This window comes from Hyla sarda, chromosome 1 (assembly GCF_029499605.1).
Source record: "Hyla sarda isolate aHylSar1 chromosome 1, aHylSar1.hap1, whole genome shotgun sequence".
Classification (NCBI taxonomy): domain Eukaryota; kingdom Metazoa; phylum Chordata; class Amphibia; order Anura; family Hylidae; genus Hyla; species Hyla sarda.
Window position 1 is genome coordinate 360,206,340 of NC_079189.1, and position 22,428 is coordinate 360,228,767.

Here is a 22,428-nt window from a genome sequence, read left to right on the forward strand (position 1 = left end):
AATCCGCATCGTATATAGTACCTGTGAGCATACCCATAGGTTATGTTCAGATCTATGTATGAGGCTTAGTTTCGGCAAAAATATGCAGCATGTAGGGTTTGTTTTGTCCGGTTAAATGACGGACACCATGCCGGAAAAACGACAGATCATGTTTAAAGGGGTACCTCAGCATTTAACAACATTTTAAGGCTATGTTCACACTCCAGAATTCCCAGGCGGAACTCCGCATTAGAATTCCACACTGAGATTCTGCTGCAGCAGAGCCACATTGAATTCAATGTGATTCTGCTTCGCTGTTCACAAGGCAGTATTTTCGCATCGGAAACAATTGGCACGCAAATTCAAATTCTGGTGTCTGCAGAAAGAATGGACATGTCTGTTCTTTCTGAGGACTCCGCATGGAATGCATTGCCGTCTTAGACAGCGCATTCCCGAGCAGTCCAAAGTGACCGCAGTCTGCAGAATGTCTGCACAAAGATTTTCCATACGGACATTCTGACATGTGAACATAGCCTTATAGGTATAGGAACAGGGGATGCCCTGTCCGCCCAGCTATGCAGTTACCTTTAATTGCAGCTGGCATCATTCACTTGACTAGGACTATGCTTTAAGTCCCCTGCTCAGGGGGTGGCCCTGAGCAGGGGCCCTGTGCACAGATAAACAGCACTATACCAGAGCCACAGACCCTAATTTTCAGGATATGTGCCAGTCCTGAAGGTCACCCTCCCACCAGTCATAAAGTAAAGGCATATCCTACTGATATGCCATGAAAGTAACATGTTGTCTCACCTGAATAATCTCCGAAATATAGTAAGGAAAAGGGAAAATAAAAGCTTTAGCTAAAGGCCTAGTAGCTGAGATCCCCAGTTTTTATTTGAACTCTCTTACCATTCAGGGGTAGTAGTAGTGTTGTAGTATTACACAGCGCCCATTCGTGGAAATGAGTGACCATCCTTGAGTTATGCCATTTGTCAGTAGAGAACCCTGCAGTGAACATTGGGTATTACTATGCCATCTATAGTTTGTGCATGCACTGAATGTCTTCTGTTATTTATTATAGGACTTTCATTATGGAAGCCAAAGGTAAAAAGCCGATGAAAGCCAAACAGAAGCCTCAGCAGAAATCACCCAAGAGTGGCGCATTTAAGAAAAACGGTAAAACTATATTGATGAACCGAATCTGAATTGCTGCGGCGTGTACAAAAAAACAACAACATATTTATGATTCCAGCTAGTCTAGACAGTGTTATAACCAGTACTTGTCAATGGTCATCAGATCTTGTGTGGCTACTATCAGACCCACCAACACTACAGCTATCTGTGATGACTACTGCATCAATTTTCCTTCTTTTTTTTTGCCCCATTCTAGCAGATTCTCTTTATATGTAGAAGCAGACAGGTCCGTGTTCCTACAGTGATTCTCACTTCCATCAAAGCAAACATTCCACTTGACTTGATGTATGTAGTCTGACACACTGTTCTGTATGTTACAGGTGTGATTATACAGTGAAACCTCTTTGAGAAGACCACCCATAATTGCTTTAAAAAGTGGCGCTATATTGGGGGATGGTCTTCTCAAAGTATGCGGCCACTATGCAAAATGTGTGGTTGCCTGAAAATCCATCACACAAAATGTGGTCTGAATAAGCATGTGGTGGCCTCTTGGAGAGGATTCACTTTATTGTATGTTAGTGTGTTCTCTATACAGTGGGGATCAAAAGTTTGGGCACCCCAGGTAAAAATTTGTATTACTGTGCGTAAAGAAGCTGAGGAAAGATGGAAAAATCTCCAAAAGGCATCAAATTACAGATTAGACATTCTTATAATATGTTAACAAAAGTTAGATTTTATTTCCATCATTTACACTTTCAAAATAATAGAAAACAAAAAATGGCATCTGCGAAAGTTTGGGCACCCTGCAGAATTTATAGCATGCACTGCCCCCTTTGCAAAGCTGAGACCTGCCAGTGTCATCAATTGTTCTCAATCATCATCTGGGAAGACCAGGTGATGTCCATCTCAAAGGTTTTAAATGCCCAGACTCTTCTGACCTTGCCCCAACAATCAGCACCATGGGTTCTTCTAAGCAGTTGTCTAGAAATCTGATGTCATTATCCTCTGTTCAAATGTAATTCAGAAATGGCTGTCATCAGGAACAGTGGAAGTTAAAGCAAGATCTGGAAGACCAAGAAAATATCAGACAGAACAGCTTGCAGGATTGTGAGAACAACAATCAAAACACACGTTTGACTGCACAATCCCTCCAGAAAGATCTGGCAGACACTGAAGTTGTGGTACACTATTCCACTATAAAGAGATACTTGTACAAATATGGTCTTCATGGAAGAGTCATCAGAAGAAAACCTCTTCTACGTCCTCACCACATAATCAGCGTTTGAACTTTGCAAATGAACATATAGACAAGCCTGATGCATTTTAGAAACAAGTTCTGTGGACTGATGAGGTTAAAATTTAACTTTATGGCCGGAAAGAGCAAAGGTACGTTTGGAGATGAAGGGGAACAGAATTTAATGAAAATAACCTCTATCCAACTGTTAAGCGTGGGGGTGGATCAATCATGCTTTGGGGTTCTATTGCAGCCAGTGGCACAGGGAACATCTCACAAGTAGAAGGAAAAATGGATTCAATAAAATTTCAGCAAATTTTGGATGCCATCTGTGAAAAAGCTGAAGTTAAAGAGAGGATGGCTTCTACAAATGGATAATGGTCCTAAACGCACCTCGAAATCCATGGGGGATTACATCAAGAGGCGTAAACTGAAGGTTTTGCCATGGCCTTCACAATCTCCTGACCTCAACATAATTGAAAATCTATGGATAGACCTTTAAAGAGCAGTGCGTGACAGTCAGCCCAGAAATCTCAAAGAACTGGAAGACTTTTGTAAGGAAGAATGGGCAAAGATACCTCAAACAAGAATTGAAAGACTCTTGGCTGGCTACAAAAAGCATTTACAAGCTGTGATACTTGCTAAAGGGGGCAGTACAAGATATTAACTCTGCAGGATGCCCAAACTTTTGCAGATGGCATTTTTTTTGTTTTCTGTTATGTTGAAAGTGTAAATGATGGAAAATCTAACTTTTGTTGACATGTTATAAGAATGTCTAATCTGTAATTTGATGCCTTACAGATACAGGAGCAATACAGGAGCCGGAGCATCGTGATGTCACGGCTCCGCCCCTCATGACATCACAGCCCGCCCCCTTAATGCAAGTCTATGGGAGGGGGCGTGACGTAACGATGCTCCGGACCATGTATTGCCCGTCATTACGCACAGAGCGAGTTTGCTCTGTGCAGTAATTATAGCGAGGTGCCACAGCGGAGATCCCAGGGGTCCCCAGCAGTGGGACCTCGGCGATCTGACATCTTATCCCCCTATCCTTTGCATAGGGGATAAGATGCTAGGAGCGGAGTACCCCTTTAAGTGAAGGGTAATCTGAGAAACCTACTTACTTGTTACTTATTGGTAGTGTGATGACAATCATTAGGGTCCATTCATATAGTGCATGGTATATGTGAGGAACTGATCTAAAAGCTATATATATATATATATATATATATATATATATATATATATATATATATATATTGCATCGTATGCCCAATTTGCTACTCTCTTGCCTTTTTATTGTTCACACTGTTTGTGAAAGAAATGTTTGTTTTCTCTCACCAGCACTTGGTTTCAAAAAACATGGAAAACCCACAGAACAGAGCCCAAAGGGGAATCAAAAGCCTATGAAGTTTGAAAAGGGAAAGAAGAAGCCTGACCATGGAGCAAGCAAAGCTGGTGTTAAACAGTTTGCAGCAAAAAACAGAAAACAGGGCGATAAATTCACAAGCAAGAGGAAGCGTCAAGGAGAGGATGAAGAGAATGGTGTGTTACTTCAAATTTTTATTTCATTTTTTTTTATTTTTACCTGAGATTTACTTGCAGAGATTAAAGGGTTACTACTCTGGCCTAAACAGTTTACCGGTATCACTGCAGAATTGCTGCGCATGTACAGTGCAGATCCCACAACAAAAAGCCACAGAAGTTTACATTATGAGATGAGTGGTTAGAAGTCAGGACCCCATCCTTGTTGTCGTAATGCTGCATAAGCCACATGTGAAACACAGGGAAATTTATCAGGATTTGTGCATAGGAAAATCTGGCCAATCAGATTTCTTCTTTTTTTTTTCGGAGGCCTTTTTAGAAAAGTGGGCAACTGTTCAACTTTATCACTGCACAGGTTTTGATAAATCTCCCCCACAGTGTTTGCTGAAATACCGTATTTTTCGCCCTATAGGACGCACCGGCATATAAAACGCACCCAATTTTAAAGGTGCAAAATTTAGAAAAAAAAGATTCTGAACCCAACAGTGATCTTCAACCTGCGGACCTCCAGATGTTGCAAAACTACAACTCCCGGCATGCCCGGACAGCCGTTGGTTGTCCGGGCATGCTGGGAGTTGTAGTTTTGCCACATCTGGAGGTCCGCAGGTTGAAGACCACTGGTATCGGAGGTAATACTCACGCGTCCCCGCCGCGTCCCCATGGTGTCCCTGACGCTCCGGACGTCTTCTTCCCCGGGATCCACGCTCTCCGTCGTCATCACGTCGCTACGCACGCCGCTCCTATTGGATGACAGGACGGCGTGCGCGACGATGTGATGACGACTAAGGAGAGCGCCGGCCATGCAGGGGATCTCGGCATGGAGCAGACACCAAGGAGGCAGGTAAGGTCCCTCCCGGTGTCCTGTCAGCTGTTCGGGACGCCGCGATTTCACCACAGCAGTTCCGAACAGACCGGCTGAGCCGGGTTAGTGTTACTTTCGCTTCAGACGCGCTGGTCAGCTTTGATTGCCGCGTCTGAAGGGTTAATACAGGGCATCACTGCGATCGGTGATGTCCTGTATTAGCCATGGGTCCTGGCCATTGATGGCCGCAGGGACCGCCGTGATAGGTGTGTATTCGCCGTATAAGACGCACCAACTCCCCCCCCACCAGTTTTGGGGAAGAAAAAGTGCGTCTTATACGGTGAAAAATACGGTAGTCTATAAGTGCGTCTCCCAACCAGTGTTCCTCCAGCTGTTGCAAAGCTACAACACCCAGCATACCTTTGGCTGTCCGGGCCTGCTGGGAGTTGTAGTTTTGCAACAGCGGGAGGCTCACTGGTTGGGAAACACTGATCTATAGCCTGGCTTATGTGTTCCCTTGCACCTCTGAGCAGGATTTTCACATAAAGATTTCTCTTATGCTAATCTAGGACCTCAACATCATTCCTTGTTTATTCTTTCTTTCTACAGCGGTCAGTGGGTATTTATGTAGCTATGTATACATAGTGCCCTAGGCACACTAAACACAGCTCATTGGAATGATTCCATAAGCATCTGAATTTTTTAATGCAGATCTGTTTCAAATATGCAGCATGCTGATTGTGTTGCAAATTCACACATACCCAACATAATGATCATGTGACGACTGCAAATCTGTTGGAAACTTTTGCAACAGTTCTGGACAAAGAATTTTAAATTATTTTTATCATTATTTATTTTTATTTTTTTAGTTTGTATACTAGCTGAAGTTTTACTCCAGACACAGGTTCATATATGCCTGATGGCAAATACAGCCCTGATGCAGGTTGTACTGTGACTTTAAGACACCCTGTTTGGGTATGTTCATACGGCAGAATTCCACACAGACATTTCACTGCAGCAGAGTCACGGTAGATGTTTCTACCACGGAAATCCCAATTCTGCCGTCCACAGAAATAATAGAATAATAGCCTGTTCTTTTTGCGATTTTGCTTGGAAATGCATTGCCATCTATGAGCATTTCTTAGGGGTCCTAGTGCCCACCAGATTATTAAAATGTGCAGAATGTCCGGGCGGACATTCCGCACTTTTCATGCTGTGTGAACATACCCTTACACATAGTCTTGTTTTATATGTGGCATGTTATTGATCAGTATAGCTTTCCATTTACATTAAGATCAGATTGTGTACTGGAAATGTTTCTGCACAGGCTTAGATAATACTATCGATATGTATTCTAAATACAGTCCACTTACTATAAGTGGAGGATTCTGCAGATGCATGCTCCTCTTGTATGTCTAAGAGATATCAGTATTGACTGGTGGTTTAGAAGAACTCAACATTTCATTGCATTGATTTCACTTGTCACAGGCTCTGATGCCAAGAAGCCAAAGTGGGATGACTTCAAAAAGAAGAAAAAGGAGTTAAAACAGACCAGGCAGAGTAATGAGAAAAGTAACTACGACATCATGTCTAAGTCCAAGCAGGTCTGGGAGAAAATCAGAAGGTATGTGTCTGAGACATTATTTCAAGTTACTATACAGCATTACTTCTTTAAAGCAAATCTGACAGGTCTATGGTGTATTATGGTAATGTAGGATGGAGGGGGACATGCTGAGCTGCTAAGTCTATGTTCACACGGCAGAATTTCTGCACGAAAATTTAGCAGAAATGAACTGCCCGTTCACTTCAATGGAATTCCTGCATCAGAAATTCTGCTGTGTGAATGGGACAGCGGAATCCCATTGAGGTGTATTGGCTATAAATTCATGCAGAAATTCTGGCGTGTGAACATAGCCTAAGACCACTTTGTGATATGTCAAGTTAATTTAAATGACAGTAATGCTTTGATCACAAAGTGTCTACATTCAGATTGTCAGCTCTACCTGTATACAGGAAGCGATCACAGTCAAGGATAGGTCGGTTCTAATCATTACAGTGGAGACCACATGTCCCCATCCTATAATCACATAAGAGGAGTAGTGTAGACAGCAGAGGCAGTTTCTTATTTAGTGACTACATACGCTGCCCAGGTGTTGGTTTATTACAGAATTTAACGTACAAACCAGGATCAGACCGATATAAACACAGCGCTAACCTAAGCCCCCTCACACAGCGGATTGACAGGAGGGCTGGGTGTCTGCCCCTCATGATCGAATATAAATTAATGTATTAAGTAAAAAGCAGCTACTACTTTAGGTTTTATGGCACTATGTCTGTAAATATTAACCTTATTTTGCGGATTATTAACATAACAATACCAAATTTAACATAAATATTTGTTTTCATGTTTTTACAATTTTTTTTTTGTTTTATCAAAAACTTTTTTTTTTTTTTTTTTTTACAAATAAACTTTTTGTGTCACCACACTGCAACATCCATAACAACTATATTTTTCAGTCTCTGGAGCCTTTTTCCCGTTGTGCTGCACGCTGTGGGTTGGGGTCAGCATATAGAATGGCTTGCTCAGCCAATCTGTGGCCACAGTGGTATCTAAGCAAGCAAAAAAAAAAAACGTAACACACACAGACAAACAAATTTAAATAGGCAACCCAGACAGATCACCAGTAGAGAGGATAGTTTGATCTGCACACAGCATCACCATCTAGACACTGGTGGAACTATCATTACACCCCTCTGCCCGGACCATATTCATTTGCTTAACAAAAGGTGTCCCAATGCCCATTGTGTGTCCTTTCATTGACAGCCAGCCACATCACCTTTTTTTGCATTGGTGTCATGAACGTGAAATCTGTTTTGGATCTGATGATTGTTGGGTTTGAGAATGGAGGCCTTATGGTAAGCACTTCACACGCTATTGTTGTGATGACCTAGAGAGCCATTGCAAATGAGTCAGTCACCCTTCGTATGGATATGCGGGAGGCTAACAGATCAGTGATGTGGTATTCCTGCTTTATTAATCTTATCCCCTATCCGAAGGGTGGGTGGCCCCTGGCATTCTGTGCCGGGCGCTGCCTCCAAGACGGAGATGTGACGGCCTCGCCCCCCTCCATTCATGTCTATAAATGCACAGAATGCCGGGGGCTGCACCGAGATCGCGGGGATCCCCAGCAGCGGGGCCCCTGCGATCATAAATCTTATCCCCTATCCTTTGGATAGAGGATAAGATGTATAAAACCGGAATACCCCTTTAAGGACATCCTCAGGCTATATGTGTTGCCTCGCATGGCAGGGCTCCCAACTGGTAATTTTTAGCAGAATAATGGATTAGGGGTGGCCCAACAGGGAACTAGACCTCCTTTTAATTGTACAGATTTCCCTGATAAGCTCATCCTCTCTAATACTATAATAACTTACATCACATCATTGAATTCACACTTTACCTGAAAACAGCACAGTTTTAACCCTTTATATATATATATATGTATGTGGTACATATCTGATTTTACGAACTTTGTGCTGCTTTCATCTATTTTGCAAATGTAACGCTGGGATTGAAATATGTATGCATCAATATGTGATGTACTTTGTTCAGTATTTTCATTTATTTTGTCTTCTGTTTTTCAAAGTGAACTCCCTGTCTAGACAATTTACTGTATTTACTGTACGAAATACAAATGAAATACTGACATTTCATCCATATCTGTAAAACATCCATTTGTTGGATCCATATTATGGATGTATTCCCATAAACTTGTGTTTATCATAATGTTGAGCCTGCTATAGTACAGCACAGTACACACAAAGGGGGATATTATTTAAACTTTCTGCATGGTGTGATCCGTAAGAGCTCCTCTCCACCACTCTTACCAAGTGTGTGGGGCTAACCATACAGGAGGCGTGGTGTGAACTGCCGGTCTTAGGGTGAGTATGCTGCCATTGGGAGGGGGTGCGTAACTAATGTGTGTGGTTTATTTTTTTTTTTTTCCTTTTCTTATTTTTTTTTATCCTGGTTTTTATTTAATTTTTTTTTTTTTTGTCTTTAGAAAAGATTGTGATGCAACAAAGAGATCCAAACTGGTGGAAGAATTGGAGAAGCTGCTTCAAGGGAACGTGAAAAGTGTAAGTGAAGCCCATCAGCCAGGGTCAGACCAGACAATATGATTTCACGCTCTATGCTCAGGATTGAATTGCCCTTCCTTAGGGCTGAATCAATGAGAGCAGCTTTGAATGTAAGAGACATAAGTCAGTGTAATTAGATTAGGGAACAGATCAATATACATTCCAGCTACATGAGCCTTTAGTGTCTCCTATGAGATGATTATTGTAGTGTATCTTTAGGTAATTCTAGTGTAATAGATCCTTTATTTATATCCCTCACATCCTATTGGTACATTACAGAGCTTGAAAGTTTGAACATTATTCTCCACTGTGTAGACTTCGGCTTATATAGTCTCCATATAATCATTTCTGCGTTAACTGACAATAAAGATGTGTACGGACATTAGGTACAATTTAATAAATAAACTGGTGCATAGATAACAGATCATTGTTAGACATAGTATCAGTCCTATTGGCAGATCTGAACCCATAGCTTAGCTTTGGGTTTATAATTTTCCCTAAGATTTCCTAGCATCATCTTTAGTTCGCTGAGAGCAATTTTGACACTTAAGTTTTATACTTTGAAGTGTCACATTTGCTGTATTTTTTGCTGCGTATTTTACAGATTTTGTTAGGAAATGGGTAGGAAAATACGCAGCAAAATATGGCAAGTGTGTCCTTACCCTAAGTGACATAGGAATTGTGCATCTTAAGCATATGCGTAATTTGGCAGTTAAGGAAGAGCAGCAAGACGGGAATGAGGTTTTATAGATGCGCTCAGAGTGTTTGAAGAAATACTTGGTTTAATCCACACAAGAAAAAGTACAGCCAGCACTGTCCTTTAAATCGGCATGCACTCCCCGGAATTCACCATGCACTCCACTGTCCGATCTTCCTGAGCTGTATAGGTGGTACTCTATCGTGAATGTAGTACAGTCCAAAATGCAAAAGACTGTAAGACTGAATAACCCCTTCAGGGTGCTTTCACACCTGATCTGTCGCAGATTTAAAGGGGCACTCCGGCAATAAACATCTTATACCCTATCAAAAGGATAGGGTCATAAGATGTTAGATCATGGGGATCCTGAGGCTGAGGATAACTGCGATCTCTCCTGCAGGACCCCCGTTTTTCAGCTGCACAGAGTGAGGATCGCTCTGTTTTTCCATTGTCGGGCGGCGCAGGGGAAGGAGTATAGTGATGTCACGGCTCCTTCCCCTGGTGCCGTCACGTCCCCTCCCATAGACTTGCATTGAGGGGGTGGCGTGTGATGTTACAAGGGGGCGGAGCTGTGACGTCACGATACTCCGTCCCCTGTACTGCCCGTCATCGGAAACAGTGCAAATCTGTGCAGATGAAAAACAGGGGTGCTGCATGCAGGAGAGATCACGGGCGTTCCCAGCGGCGGGACCCCTGCGATCTATCATCTTATCCCCTATCCTTTTGATAGGGGATAAGATGTTTAGTGCAGGAGTACCCCTTTAAAGCTGTTAATTCTGCAGTGGTGGATCGGCAACTGCATTCTTCACTTCCTTGTAAAAACCACAGCAGCAGACCCCCATTTCAAATCAAGTCCAGTGTGTGAATACACCCTTTGGGTAGTGTCACATGTGCCGTATTTTGTGGTGTATTTTCTGCAGCCGAATTTGCTACCCATTGACTTCAATGGGTAGGAAAATGATGCAGCAGCAAAATACGGCACATATGAACCTACCTTTAGGATTATTTTAATAATAGAAATATTAGGTAATTACAGAATTCTGCATATGTTCCAATGCAACTATTGTAACAGTATGTGGTTCACAGCCATAAACTTGTACATCAGTATATTCTACAGAGAAAAAAAAAGTGCATAATTTGACACGGATGCTAACATAAATACATTAACACACACACACCTTCTCTAATGTTTTTCTTTTATGGCTATTAGATCAGGACTGCTTTAGTCACCGGCAATATAGAAGCCGGAATTGTAAATCTTTCCCTCGCAATTCTCTCTGATCTAACACTGTCTGCCATCTGCTGTTGTAACATGAACATTTTCCATGCAGTGTTCACTTTTCACCACCAGATGGCAGGCAATAACTTACAAATTGTCTACAATTGCAAGAGCTTAACAGGTTTTACCCCTCGAAAACTCAATTTGGTTTTTAGTCAAATTTTTTTAATTTAAAAAAAATATTTTTTTTACTTATTTGTACAGAAATATTTCCCCTTGTCACGCCTAGCAGTGTTTGTGGACTTTGAAAGGTCACATGTGAAAATCTATCAACTAGAGATTTGGATTGAGTTTGTTGGGGGAATATATAATATTGGCCATGACTGCCTTTTTTTTTTTTTAACTGTACCCCAATTTCTCATTTTAACATTATGTATTATGTCCCGTCCCACAGATTGCATTTGCTCATGATACTACCAGAGTCATCCAATGTTATGTAAAACATGCAAATGAGAAACAGAGGAACGCAGTCTTTGAAGAACTTAAAGGTATTAATTTGTTAGTCATGTGCCCTAAATTGTGCCCACCATCCATTTTAAGTATTGTATTTTGTTGAGCAAGGCTAAGCAAATGCCACATCTATAGCTGAAGGCAAATCTGCCGTACATAGACCATTAATACCATCAGAATTTCCTTTCATAACACAAAGGAACATTAGAGGGATATTTCCATCTCAGACATGTATGGCATATTCACAGAATCCCTGTCCCTGGAATGATGGCCTAGTGGCCCTGTCACGTCTAGTTGTAGTGGGGGTAGGGGACTGGGATTCTGAAAACAGCCACATGGGCCTATTTTACACAGTTAAAGGGGTACTCCGCCTCTATCCAAAGGGGGTGAGATGTCTCATCTGGTCTCGGCTGCCACACCACAGACATCCGGTGCACAGAGCAAATTTCGCTCCATGCCGGATGGCTGGTGATGTGAGTTGAAGGCTTGTGACGTCACAGTTACGCCCTGCTCGTTACGTCACAAGTCGTAGACTTGCATTGAGAGGGTGTGGCCGTGACATCATGAGGGTGGCACGGCCGTGAATTCACAAGCCTCCGGCAGCACGGAGATCGTGGGGATAAGATGTCTAGGGGCGGAGTACCCCTTTAACATTACATGAATTGGATCACGATAAGGTGCTTGGTTTTCTTAACTCGGGAGTTGCGGAACATAAGCAGATGTTATAGCTTTTTCTTGAGAGAAGGCATCCACATCAACCCCCAAAGTCATACTTTTCCAGATATCTATGAACAGGGGCTGTCGTGCACTGTACAGAAGCCTATACCGAAAAGAACTGACAATTTGTTAATATCTACATTGAAGTTTCTATGAACACACGACATATGCATTCATCATTCATTATAAATCTCTTATGTTTCTAACAGAACATATAGTTGACTTGAGCAAGTCTAAATATGCCCGAAATATCGTGAGGAAGTTCCTTATGTATGGGTAAGTTCTTGTTATGTCAAGCTTAAAATCTTCCTGTTTGACATGGTTAAATGGTTAATGATGAAATGCCCTAAATGGGAAACTGGTGCTCCTACTGCCTGGAGGAAAAAAGGCCACACTCCAGAGGTAACAAGTCTTCTTTACCATAAGAACTGTGAATCTATGGTACAGTCTACCTGAGAAACTGGTCATTACAGAAATGGTCTAAGTATTCACCTCAGGATTTTTGCATCCATCAAATGTGTTGTTGAAACAGATGGTATTAAATCGTATGGGATAAATCGAATAAGATCCGTCTCAAAATCGTATCTGCTAGACATATGGTAGTATGTTTTTACATATGTTTCTTTTTTTTATTAAAAATAAATAAAAAAATTCTAGACTATTCTGAAGCTACTCTGCATGTTTAAAAAAGAAATAAGATTGTGTTCGATTAAACAGATCCAATATACAGTGGTAATTATAATATGATTTACAATAAAAAAGAGGTAGCGTGCACTCACCGCGGGTAAACAGCTGCAGGCCCAAGGTCCGGGATCACCACGGCATAGACGGAGACGGTAAGGGGCACTCAGAGGCTACGCCGGCTGTTTCGGACGTAGGAATGTCCTTCTTCCGGCCTCCTATGATTTACATTCACAATAATGCTTAAAAAAAAAAAGCAATTATTTTTCCGCTGACAAAAAATCTAGTGAAAACTAAAACGGACCAAAAGGGGTGCATACGTTTTGTCAATAGCAGTCAGTGGATACGTCTTCATATTAAATTCTATATAATTTTTTAAAATAGACTTATATGATGATATGGATTCAAAAATCGTGATGTGAATGCAGAATAGCATACATTTTTTGGAGACAATTCTCCATAGCATAGATCAGTGTTTTCGGTGCTCGACTGCTCCTGCTTGGATCTCAGGCAAAGAGCAGTCATTCGGCAATCGGACAACGTGGAGGCAGGTAGGGACCCTCCTCATGTCCGTACAGCTGATCGGATCACCGTGGTGGTCCCTATCAGCCAGATTGAGCTGCCGAGAATGCTTTTATTTTCACTTTAGACGCAGCGATCAATTTTTATCGGCGCATCTAAAGGGTTAATACCAGACATCACCGTGATTGGTGATGTCCGATATTAGCCACTGGTCCCGGCTACCGTAAGCCTTTATCCTGCAATCCATGTACGGACATGAGGAGGGTCCCTACCTGCCTCCACGTTGTGCGATTGCCAAATGACTGCTCTGTGCCTGAGATCCAAGCAGGAGCAGTCGAGCACCGAAAACACTGATCTATGCTATGGCATAGCATTGATCAGTGTATGCAATCAGTAGAATGCATGTTATAGTCCCCTATGGAGGCTATAACATTGTAAAAAAAAAAAAAAAGTGGGGAAAAAAAAGTTAATAAAGATGATTTTACCCCTTCCCTAATAAAAGTTTGAACCGCCCCCCTTTTCCCATTTAAAGTGTACCTGTTGTCAACAAAAATGTTTTAAATAATGTAGATAATGCCACTATATGTACATTTGATTTATACGTTGGTTAAAAATTGTGTATATTTTTGGGTGAAAAAATGTTGTTCCTGCAGCATGTGTGTCTCTATACAGGAAGAGAGGGCAGGACAAGCAGGGCTCTGCGTAGGCTCCTGGCTTGTCACTCATCCTGCTGTATGAACCAGGAGCTTGTTATAGAGCCTCAGTGCACACTGTCCTGCTTTTTCTTAGTGCACAGAGCCCTGCTTGTCCTGCCTTCACTTCCTGTATTTGGACACACATGCAATAGCTGCAGGAACAAAAATATGCACATTTTTTAACCATTGTATATTACAAATATACATATAATGGTATTATCTACATTATAGAAAAAGTTTTTGTTGACGACAGGTACACTTAAAAAAATACAAAAAAAAAACTGTGTAAATTAAATATAAACATGTGGTATCGCCGCATGTGTAAATGTCCGAACTATAAAAATATATTGTTAATTAAACTGCACGTTCAATGGCGTACATGTAAAAAAAATTCCAAAGTCCAAAATAGCGTATTTTTTGGTCACTTTTTATACCATAAAATAAAATGAATTAAAAATTCCAAAAGTCCGATCAAAACAAAAATTGTACCGCTAAAAACTTCAGATCACGGTGCAAAAAATCAGCCCTCATAAAAGTTATAGGGGTCAGAAGATGACAATTTTAACCGTATTAATTTTCGTGCATGTAGTTATGATTTTTTCCAGAAGTACGACAAAATCAAACCTATATAATTAGGGTATCATTTTAATAGTATGGACCTACAGAATAAAGAGTGTGTCATTTTTTACCGAAAAATGCACTGCATAGAAACGGAAGCCCCCCAAAATTAAAAATTAAAATGTGTTTTTTTGTTCTTTCAATTTTGTTGCACAATGATTAATTTTTTGGGGTTTTGCCTTAGATTTTTGGGACTAATGACTGATATTACAAAGTAGAATTGGTGGCGCAAAAAAAAACCCATCATATGAGTCTGTAGGTGCAAAATTGAAGGGCTAATGATTTGTAAAAGGTGAGGAGGAAAAAACCTTAAGGGGTTAATGTATATGTAATTGTTTACAAATCTTGTTTGATTGCACACCCAGTCGGATTACTACTAAGGATCTAGAAGGGAGGATCTTTTCCTTTATAGCAGATTGGTTTGTTTATTTATTTTTTGTTAAACCTATTCTGAATCAGTGGGGCTACAACATTCAATAGTTTATCTGTACCACTTACCTTTATCCAAATCTCCTCACCTCCCTAAGTTGAACTTGGTGGATACGTGTCTTCAAACGTACTAAGGTCTTTATACATTTTGTAAAGAACATAAAGTAGAGCAAATGTATTATTGTCTTGGTGAATGGGCCAAAAACACTGGCCTAAAGGAATATCTTTCTTGGTCTCTCTGCAGTACAAGTTTAAAGGGGTACTCTGTCGCTAGACATCTTATCCCTTATTCCAAGAATAGGGGATACGATGTCTGATCGAGGGGTCCCACTGCTGGGATCTCCGTGCAGTACCCGGTGTACAGAATGCCAGGTGCTGCGGAGAGATCGCGGGGGGTCCCAACGGGGGACCTCCATGATCAGACCTCTTATGCCCTAGCCTTTGGATAGGAGATAGGATGTCTAGCGGCGGAGTACCCCTTTAAAGAAAAAGAAAAACTTCAGTTATCCATTTCAGTTTAAACAGAAAAGGGGTACTCCGGAGAAAAAACGTCAACTGGTGCGTAAAAGTGATACAGATTTGTAAATGACATCTTTTTATGAAAAAATGTTCCTCCCCTTTTAATCCTGAGTGCCTTTTTGTCAAGCGCACATTTTGTCCTAATTAAGTTTGACTCATTTTGAATATATTCTTTTTGTATTTTAGATTTCATATCAAGTTTCATTTAAACATGTACCACATTTTGGAATTCATTGTTTGATAAATAGCTATCATTTCCTATTTTACCAGGTCAAAATCACAAGTTGCAGAAATAATAAAAAGTTTTAAAGGACAAGTGAAGAAACTACTGCGGCATTCTGAGGCTTCATATATTGTGGAGTACGCATATAATCACAAAGCCATTTTGGCACAGAGGAATATGTTATGTGAAGAACTGTATGGAAACACATTTCGCTTTTACAAGGTCAGTCAATAAGAATACACATCCTGTCTATGGGATTTGCCCAGAAGTCTATGCAAAAGTAACTCCTCTTCAGTAAATAATATATGTTCCTACTGTCCAACTAAGGTGTCCTTCACACTACTATACTGAAATGAATGACCAGACTATACTTACATGGGGTATATGTATGAATGTTTATTGCTCTTAGGTTATGTGAGCACTAAGGCTGCAAATGATGAAAAAATAGTAAAATCGATTAGTTGGCAGATTATTGGTTTGATTAATCCTTAAAAAAAAAAAAAAAAAAAAAAATTGGGATTAGGGGACCAGAGAAGGGTTAACAGGAGGAAGTTGGGATCACATTGTGAATAGTTAACAGGGGTAAAAAAGAAGGGGGACAGTACTTGAAGGATTAACAGAGGGTAAAAGCTAAGGTACAGCAACTGAAGGGTTAACGGGAGAAAAGAGAGGGGACAGCACCTGAAAGGTTAACCTATTAGCCTCGCTGCAGGGGAGAATGAGCAGTTTACAGACCTTAGTGATGGCCGTCCTCCTGCACCAGAATGATCAGTCATTGCACTTAGGATGGAAAACGGAGCTTCTGTCTTCTGGACTGTAGGCTTCTTGTGATCGGAGACACCGAGGACAAGGAGGCGGCATTCAGCATCTTCAAAAAGGCACTCGGAGGCATCGGAGGGTAAGGGGAGATGGAGGGGGACATTTAGGGGCAGACTGAGGGGCTAAAACTGAGAGAGATGTTTTTCTCTCCATGGTGGTGCCATGTGTAAGTGGAAATCAGTAATTACCCATAATTATGTTTCCTTGAACTATGATGACACCCTTTACATTACCACCACTCTATCTGTTCACCGGGGAGGTTATGGTTCATTTGGATGTATCAGAAAAAAGTGTGTAATAAACAAATTTGTCCTAGAAAATCTGGTCTAGACAAGGGATTGGCCTTTTCAAAGAGGTGACTTTATCTTAAAGGGGTACTCCGGTGGAAAAACAATTATTTTTTCTTTTTTTAAATCAACTGGTGCCAGAAAGTTAAACATATTTGTAAATTACTTCTATTAAAAAATCTTAATCCTTTCAGTACTTATTAGCTGCTGAATGCTACAGAGGAAATTCCTTTCTTTTTGGAACACTGACATCACGACCACAGTGCTCTCTGCTGACATCTCTGTCCATTTTAGCAACTGTGCATAGCAGATGTATGCTAAGGGCAGCATGGTGGCTTAGTGGTTAGCACTGCTGCCTTGCAGTGCTGGGGCCTTTGGTTCAAATCCCACTAAGGACAACAATAAATAAAGACTTATTATTATTATTATTATAATAACATCAGCAGAGAGCAGTGTGTTTGTGATGTCATCAGAGAGCATTCCAAAAAGAAAAGAATTTCCTCTGTAGTATTCTGCAGCTAATAAATACAGGAAGGATTAAGATTTTTTTAATAGAAGTAATTTACAAATATGTTTAACTTTCTGGCACCAGTTGATTTAAAAAAGAAAAAAAAATAGTTTTTCCACCGGAGTACCCCTTTAACGACGCAGGACGTATATTTACGTCCTGCGCTGGCTCCCGCCATATGCGACCCCGCATCACATCGCGTCGGTCCCGGCACTCATCAACGGCCGGGACCCGCGGCTAATACCACACATCGCCGATCGCGGCAATGTGCGGTATTAACCCTTTAGAAGCGGCGGTCAAAGCTGACCGCCGCTTCTAAAGTGAAAGTATCCCGGCTAGTCAGTCGGGCGGTTCGGGACCGCCAACGGTGAAATCGCGGCGTCCCGAACAGCTTACAGGACATCGGGAGGGCCCTTACCTGCCTCCTCGGTGTCCGATCGACGAATGACTGCTCTGTGCCTGAGATCCAGGCAGGAGCAGTCAAGCGCCGATAACACTGATCACAGGCATGTTAATACACGCCAGTGATCAGCATAGGAGATCAGTGTGTGCAGTGTTATAGGTCCCTATGGGACCTATAACACTGCAAAAAAAAAAAGTAAAAAAAAAGTGTTAATAAAGGTCATTTAACCCCTTCCCTAATAAAAGTTTGAATCACCCCCCTTTTCCCATAAAAAAAATAACAGTGTAAATAAAAAAATAAATAAACATATGTGGTATTGCCGCGTGCGTAAATGTCCAAACTATAAAAATATATCATTAATTAAACCGCACAGTCAATGGCATACGCGCAAAAAAATTCAAAAGTCCAAAAAAGCGTATTTTGGTCACTTTTTATACCATTAAAAAATGAATAAAAAGTGATCAAAAAGTCCGATCAAAACAAAAATCATACCGATAAAAACTTCAGATCACAGCGCAAAAAATGAGTCCTCATACCGCCCTGTACGTGGAAAAATAAAAAAGTTATAGGGGTCAGAAAATGACATTTTTAAACGTATAAATTTTCCTGCATGTAGTTATGATTTTTTCCAGAAGTGCGACAAAATCAAACCTATATAAGTAGGGTATCATTTTAACCGTATGGACCTACAGAATAATAAGGTGTCATTTTTACCGAAATATGCACTGCGTAGAAACGGAAGCCCCCAAAAGTTACAAAATGGCGTTTTTTCTTAAATTTTGTCGCACAATGATTTTTTTTTTCCGTTTCGCCGTGAATTTTTGGGTAAAATGACTAATGTCACTGCAAAGTAGAATTGGCGACGCAAAAAATAAGCCATCATATGGATTTTTAGGTGGAAAATTGAGAGGGTTATGATTTTTAAAAGGTAAGGAGGAAAAAACGGAAAAACCCTGAGTCCTTAAGGGGTTAAGTGCTCCTCTTGGTCTGAGAAATTCACTGGGGCAGGAGAGGAAGAGTTTTCCATGGTGCCATCATGATTCTAGCAGCAATCCGCCACTACAAGCAGACACACTGTGTGTCGCCGCGCACATGGGCATTGTACTCAGACGTCGCGGTCGCGCTCCCTGAGCTAGGCTGCGATGGCTGTGAGTACAGTGCGCATGCGTGCAGCAACTCGCAGATCACTGTATGTCTGCTCGTAGCGGCAGATTGCTGCTACTGGCAGACAAAAGAATGACACGGGAAGGAGGCACACTCTAGGGATGTAGAATAACAAGAAGAGTGGGAGAGGCTCCCTTTACTACTGTAACATTGATAATTGAGTGTACCGTTTGACACTTACACCCTCAGTGCCTCAAAATATCAGAAATAGAGAATAATACAGTGCTCAAAGTTATATGGATACAATAAAAGACACTTATTAGTTCTAAAAAATATAAAATTGGTCTATTGGTGAAGTCACAGGGCCCTTGTGACTAACCTAAGATTATTAATGATAAACAATTTAAAACAAATATACAGCTTAAAACAGTAGAAGGACCTGATAATTGCTGCTTATAAATAAAATACATTTTTGAATGCTGCCCAAACTGGTAAAATGCAATAGTCCTTGAAAAAGTAAAGTTAGGGGCAGTATCGGACTGGAGAGGATTACAAGTCCCATACTGCCCCTAACTTTACTTTTATTCTATTGCAAAGACTATTGCATTTTACCTCCCAGTTTGGGCAGCCATTTTTAATTTAATTTTATTTATAAGCAGCAATTATCAGGTCCTTCTACTGTTTTAAGCTGTATATTTGTTTTAAATTGTGTTTATCATTAATAATCTTAGGTTAGTCACAAGGGCCCTGTGACTTCACCAATAGACCAATTTTATATTTTTTTGACTGTTTGGTATCCATATAACTTTGAGCACCGTATTACACTCAGATATGCTGCAGTTGCGCTACATGTGACCCTACCCTTAGAGTAAGTTCACACGTGAAGGATCTGCTGCATATTGTCTGCAGCTGATTTTGCTACCCATTGAAGTTAATGGATAGCAAAATCAGCTGCACATAATATGCAGCAGATCCTGTACTTGTGAGCATACCCTTAGGCTGCATTTCCACATGGCAGTTTTTCTGTTTTCAGTTTATTTATTTTTTGAAAAATGCAACTGCAGTTTTTGAGCCAAAGTCAGAAGTGGATCCATGAGGAAGGAGAAGTATTAGACCTTCCTTTATATTTCCCATAATTTTTTTATCCACTTCTGACTGGTTTAACCCTTTAAGGACAATTTTATTTTTACATTTTCGTTTTTTCCTCCTCGCCTTCTAAAAATCATAACTTTTATATTTTCATCCACAGACTAGTATAAGGGCTTGTTTTTTGCGCGACCAATTGTTCCATAAAATGTATGGCGCAACCAAAAAAAATACTATTTATGTGGGGAAATTGATAAGAAAACCGCAATTTAGCAAATTCTGGTTTAGTTTTCATGCCACGCACTTTACTGTAAAATAGACATGTTTTCTTTATTCTATGGGTCAATTCGATTAAAATGATACCCCTGATTATACTTTTCTATTATTATACTGCTTAAAAAAAATCGCAAACTTTTTAACCAAATTAGTACGTTTAAAATCCCTCTATTTTGCTGACCTATAACTTTTTCATTTTTCCATATAAGCGGCGGTATGAGGGCTTATTTTTTTGCGCCGTGATCTGTAATTTTTTTTTTATACCAAATTTGCATATATAAAACTTTTAGTACATTTTTTATCAATTTTATGTGGAATGAAATGTTAGAAAAAAGCAGCAATTTTTTACTTCTTTTTTTTTTACGTTCACGCCGTTCACCGTACGGGTAAAATGGGGAAAACTGATATTTAACATTTTTATTGGGGAGGGGTTTTTTCACTTTTTTTTTTTTACACTTTTTATGTCCCCATAGAGGACTATTTATAGCAATCGTTCGATTGCTAATACTGTTCAGTGCTATGCATAGGGCATAGCACTGATCAGTGTTATCAGTCATCTTCTGCTCTGGTCTACTTGATCTCAGACCAGAGCAGAAGACCTGTGGAAGGCAATGGAGGCAAGTGAGGGGACCTCCGCCTGCCGTTCTGGATGATCGTATCTCTGCGGCAGCGCTTTGGGCGATCCGATCATCCATTTTAGTGACCACAATGCCGCAGATGCCATGATCTGTATTGATCACGGCATCTGAGGGGTTAATAGCGGACCCGCGCGATCGCGGATGTCGTCCATTACCGGTGGGTCCCTGACTGCTATCAGCAGCCGGGACCTGCCGTGCATGACCCGAGCATTGCTCCGATGCCCATGGTTGTGTATAGGACTTAAATGTACGTCCTGGTGCGTTAAGTACCACCTCACCAGGACGTCCTGCGTCGTTAAGGGGTTAAAAACTGCAGTTACTGTTATCCAAAAAAAAACAACAAAGTGGATATGCAGCCTTACTGGTAAATGTAATTACCAGTTACCAACATTAGGTTGCATGCAAGGAAGAAAGAGGAGAAACCTAGTTTCTAGGACTTTATAGTTGTATTTTTTCTGAGGTAAGGCTGGGGTAAGGAGTCATTTTTTATTTATGATGTACACATATGTTAGGAATCACACAGACTATCAAATAGAGAGAAGCTGTTTGAAGTGACAGTCACCATTTCCTTTTTTTTTTTATGTCATTGTAGCTGGATTTTCTTTTGGGGGAAAAATGGTAAATGACAGCCGAATTGCTTTTATTATACAGGTCATGACATCTCTATCTATCTTTCTATCTATATATATATATATATATATGTATGTATGTGTGTGTGTGTGTGTGTGTGTGTGTGTGTGTGTGTGTGTGTGTGTATATGTTCCAGCATCACGTCCAAACGGCTAAATATATTAAAGGGGTATTCCGGGCAAAAACATCTTATCCCCCATCGACTGTTTCCGAAACTGCAGACGCAGCTACGCATAGAATGCGGGCTGCTACAGAGAGATGGAGGGGGGTCCCAGCGGTGGGCCTCCCGCGATCAGACATCTTATCCCCTATCCTTTCGATATAGGATAAGATGTTTTTGCCCGGAATACCGCTTTAACATGAAACTTGGCACACATGTTACTTTTATGTCAACAACAAACATAGGATAGGTGATTTAACCCTTACTCACCCCCATTTGCCAGGGTCGGGATTTTTTTTCCCATATAACTTCCGTACGGCTGGAGATATTTCAATAATACCTGGTACACATGTTACTTATATGTCACTTAAAAATATGATAGTTAAATTAACCCTTACCTACACCATTATATAAAAGATGGGTTTTTGTTTTAAGTCCCATGCAAGTATATGGGACTTCCAGTACCTTACTCCACAAGCTCCGCATCTCCTGGTGAATGTCAGTCTGGCTTGCAAGCCACACCCCATCTTACAAAGACACGCCCACTGTTTAAGCCCCACCCCTTTTATTATCTACCCTTTTTTTTTTTGCATCGGTCTTGCTTGAAAATCACGCCAAGTCCAACAACGCCACCATAGAGACAGCTGCTGTTATATCTGTGCAGATTTATAAAATTGTACCTGGCAATTAGATAATGTTTGAGATGTCCCTAGGACATGTTAAAACTTTTTGTGTCTGGGTCTAAGTGTTCAGACCACAACCGATGATGAGAATGAGCAGGGAAGTGTGTGCTTCTCTCCCTGCTCTGTGTCTGAGACTTGGACGGCCCCATAGAATTTAATTAAAAGTACAG

At 40.8% G+C, this 22,428-nt stretch overlaps 1 protein-coding gene across 4 annotated transcripts in view; it reads left to right on the forward strand.

Moving 5' to 3' along the window:
* PUM3 (pumilio RNA binding family member 3) overlaps positions 1-22,428 on the forward strand; it is a 133,479-nt gene that overhangs the window by 59,075 nt on the left and 51,976 nt on the right. For all 4 annotated transcript variants that reach the window (XM_056522565.1, XM_056522557.1, XM_056522581.1 and 1 more), the window contains 7 exons: positions 1,061-1,155; positions 3,692-3,892; positions 6,183-6,318; positions 8,759-8,834; positions 11,205-11,298; positions 12,187-12,253; positions 15,712-15,886. In XM_056522565.1, coding sequence (XP_056378540.1) covers positions 1,061-1,155; positions 3,692-3,892; positions 6,183-6,318; positions 8,759-8,834; positions 11,205-11,298; positions 12,187-12,253; positions 15,712-15,886 — 844 coding nt within the window. The remainder of the gene's footprint in view (positions 1-1,060; positions 1,156-3,691; positions 3,893-6,182; positions 6,319-8,758; positions 8,835-11,204; positions 11,299-12,186; positions 12,254-15,711; positions 15,887-22,428) is intronic.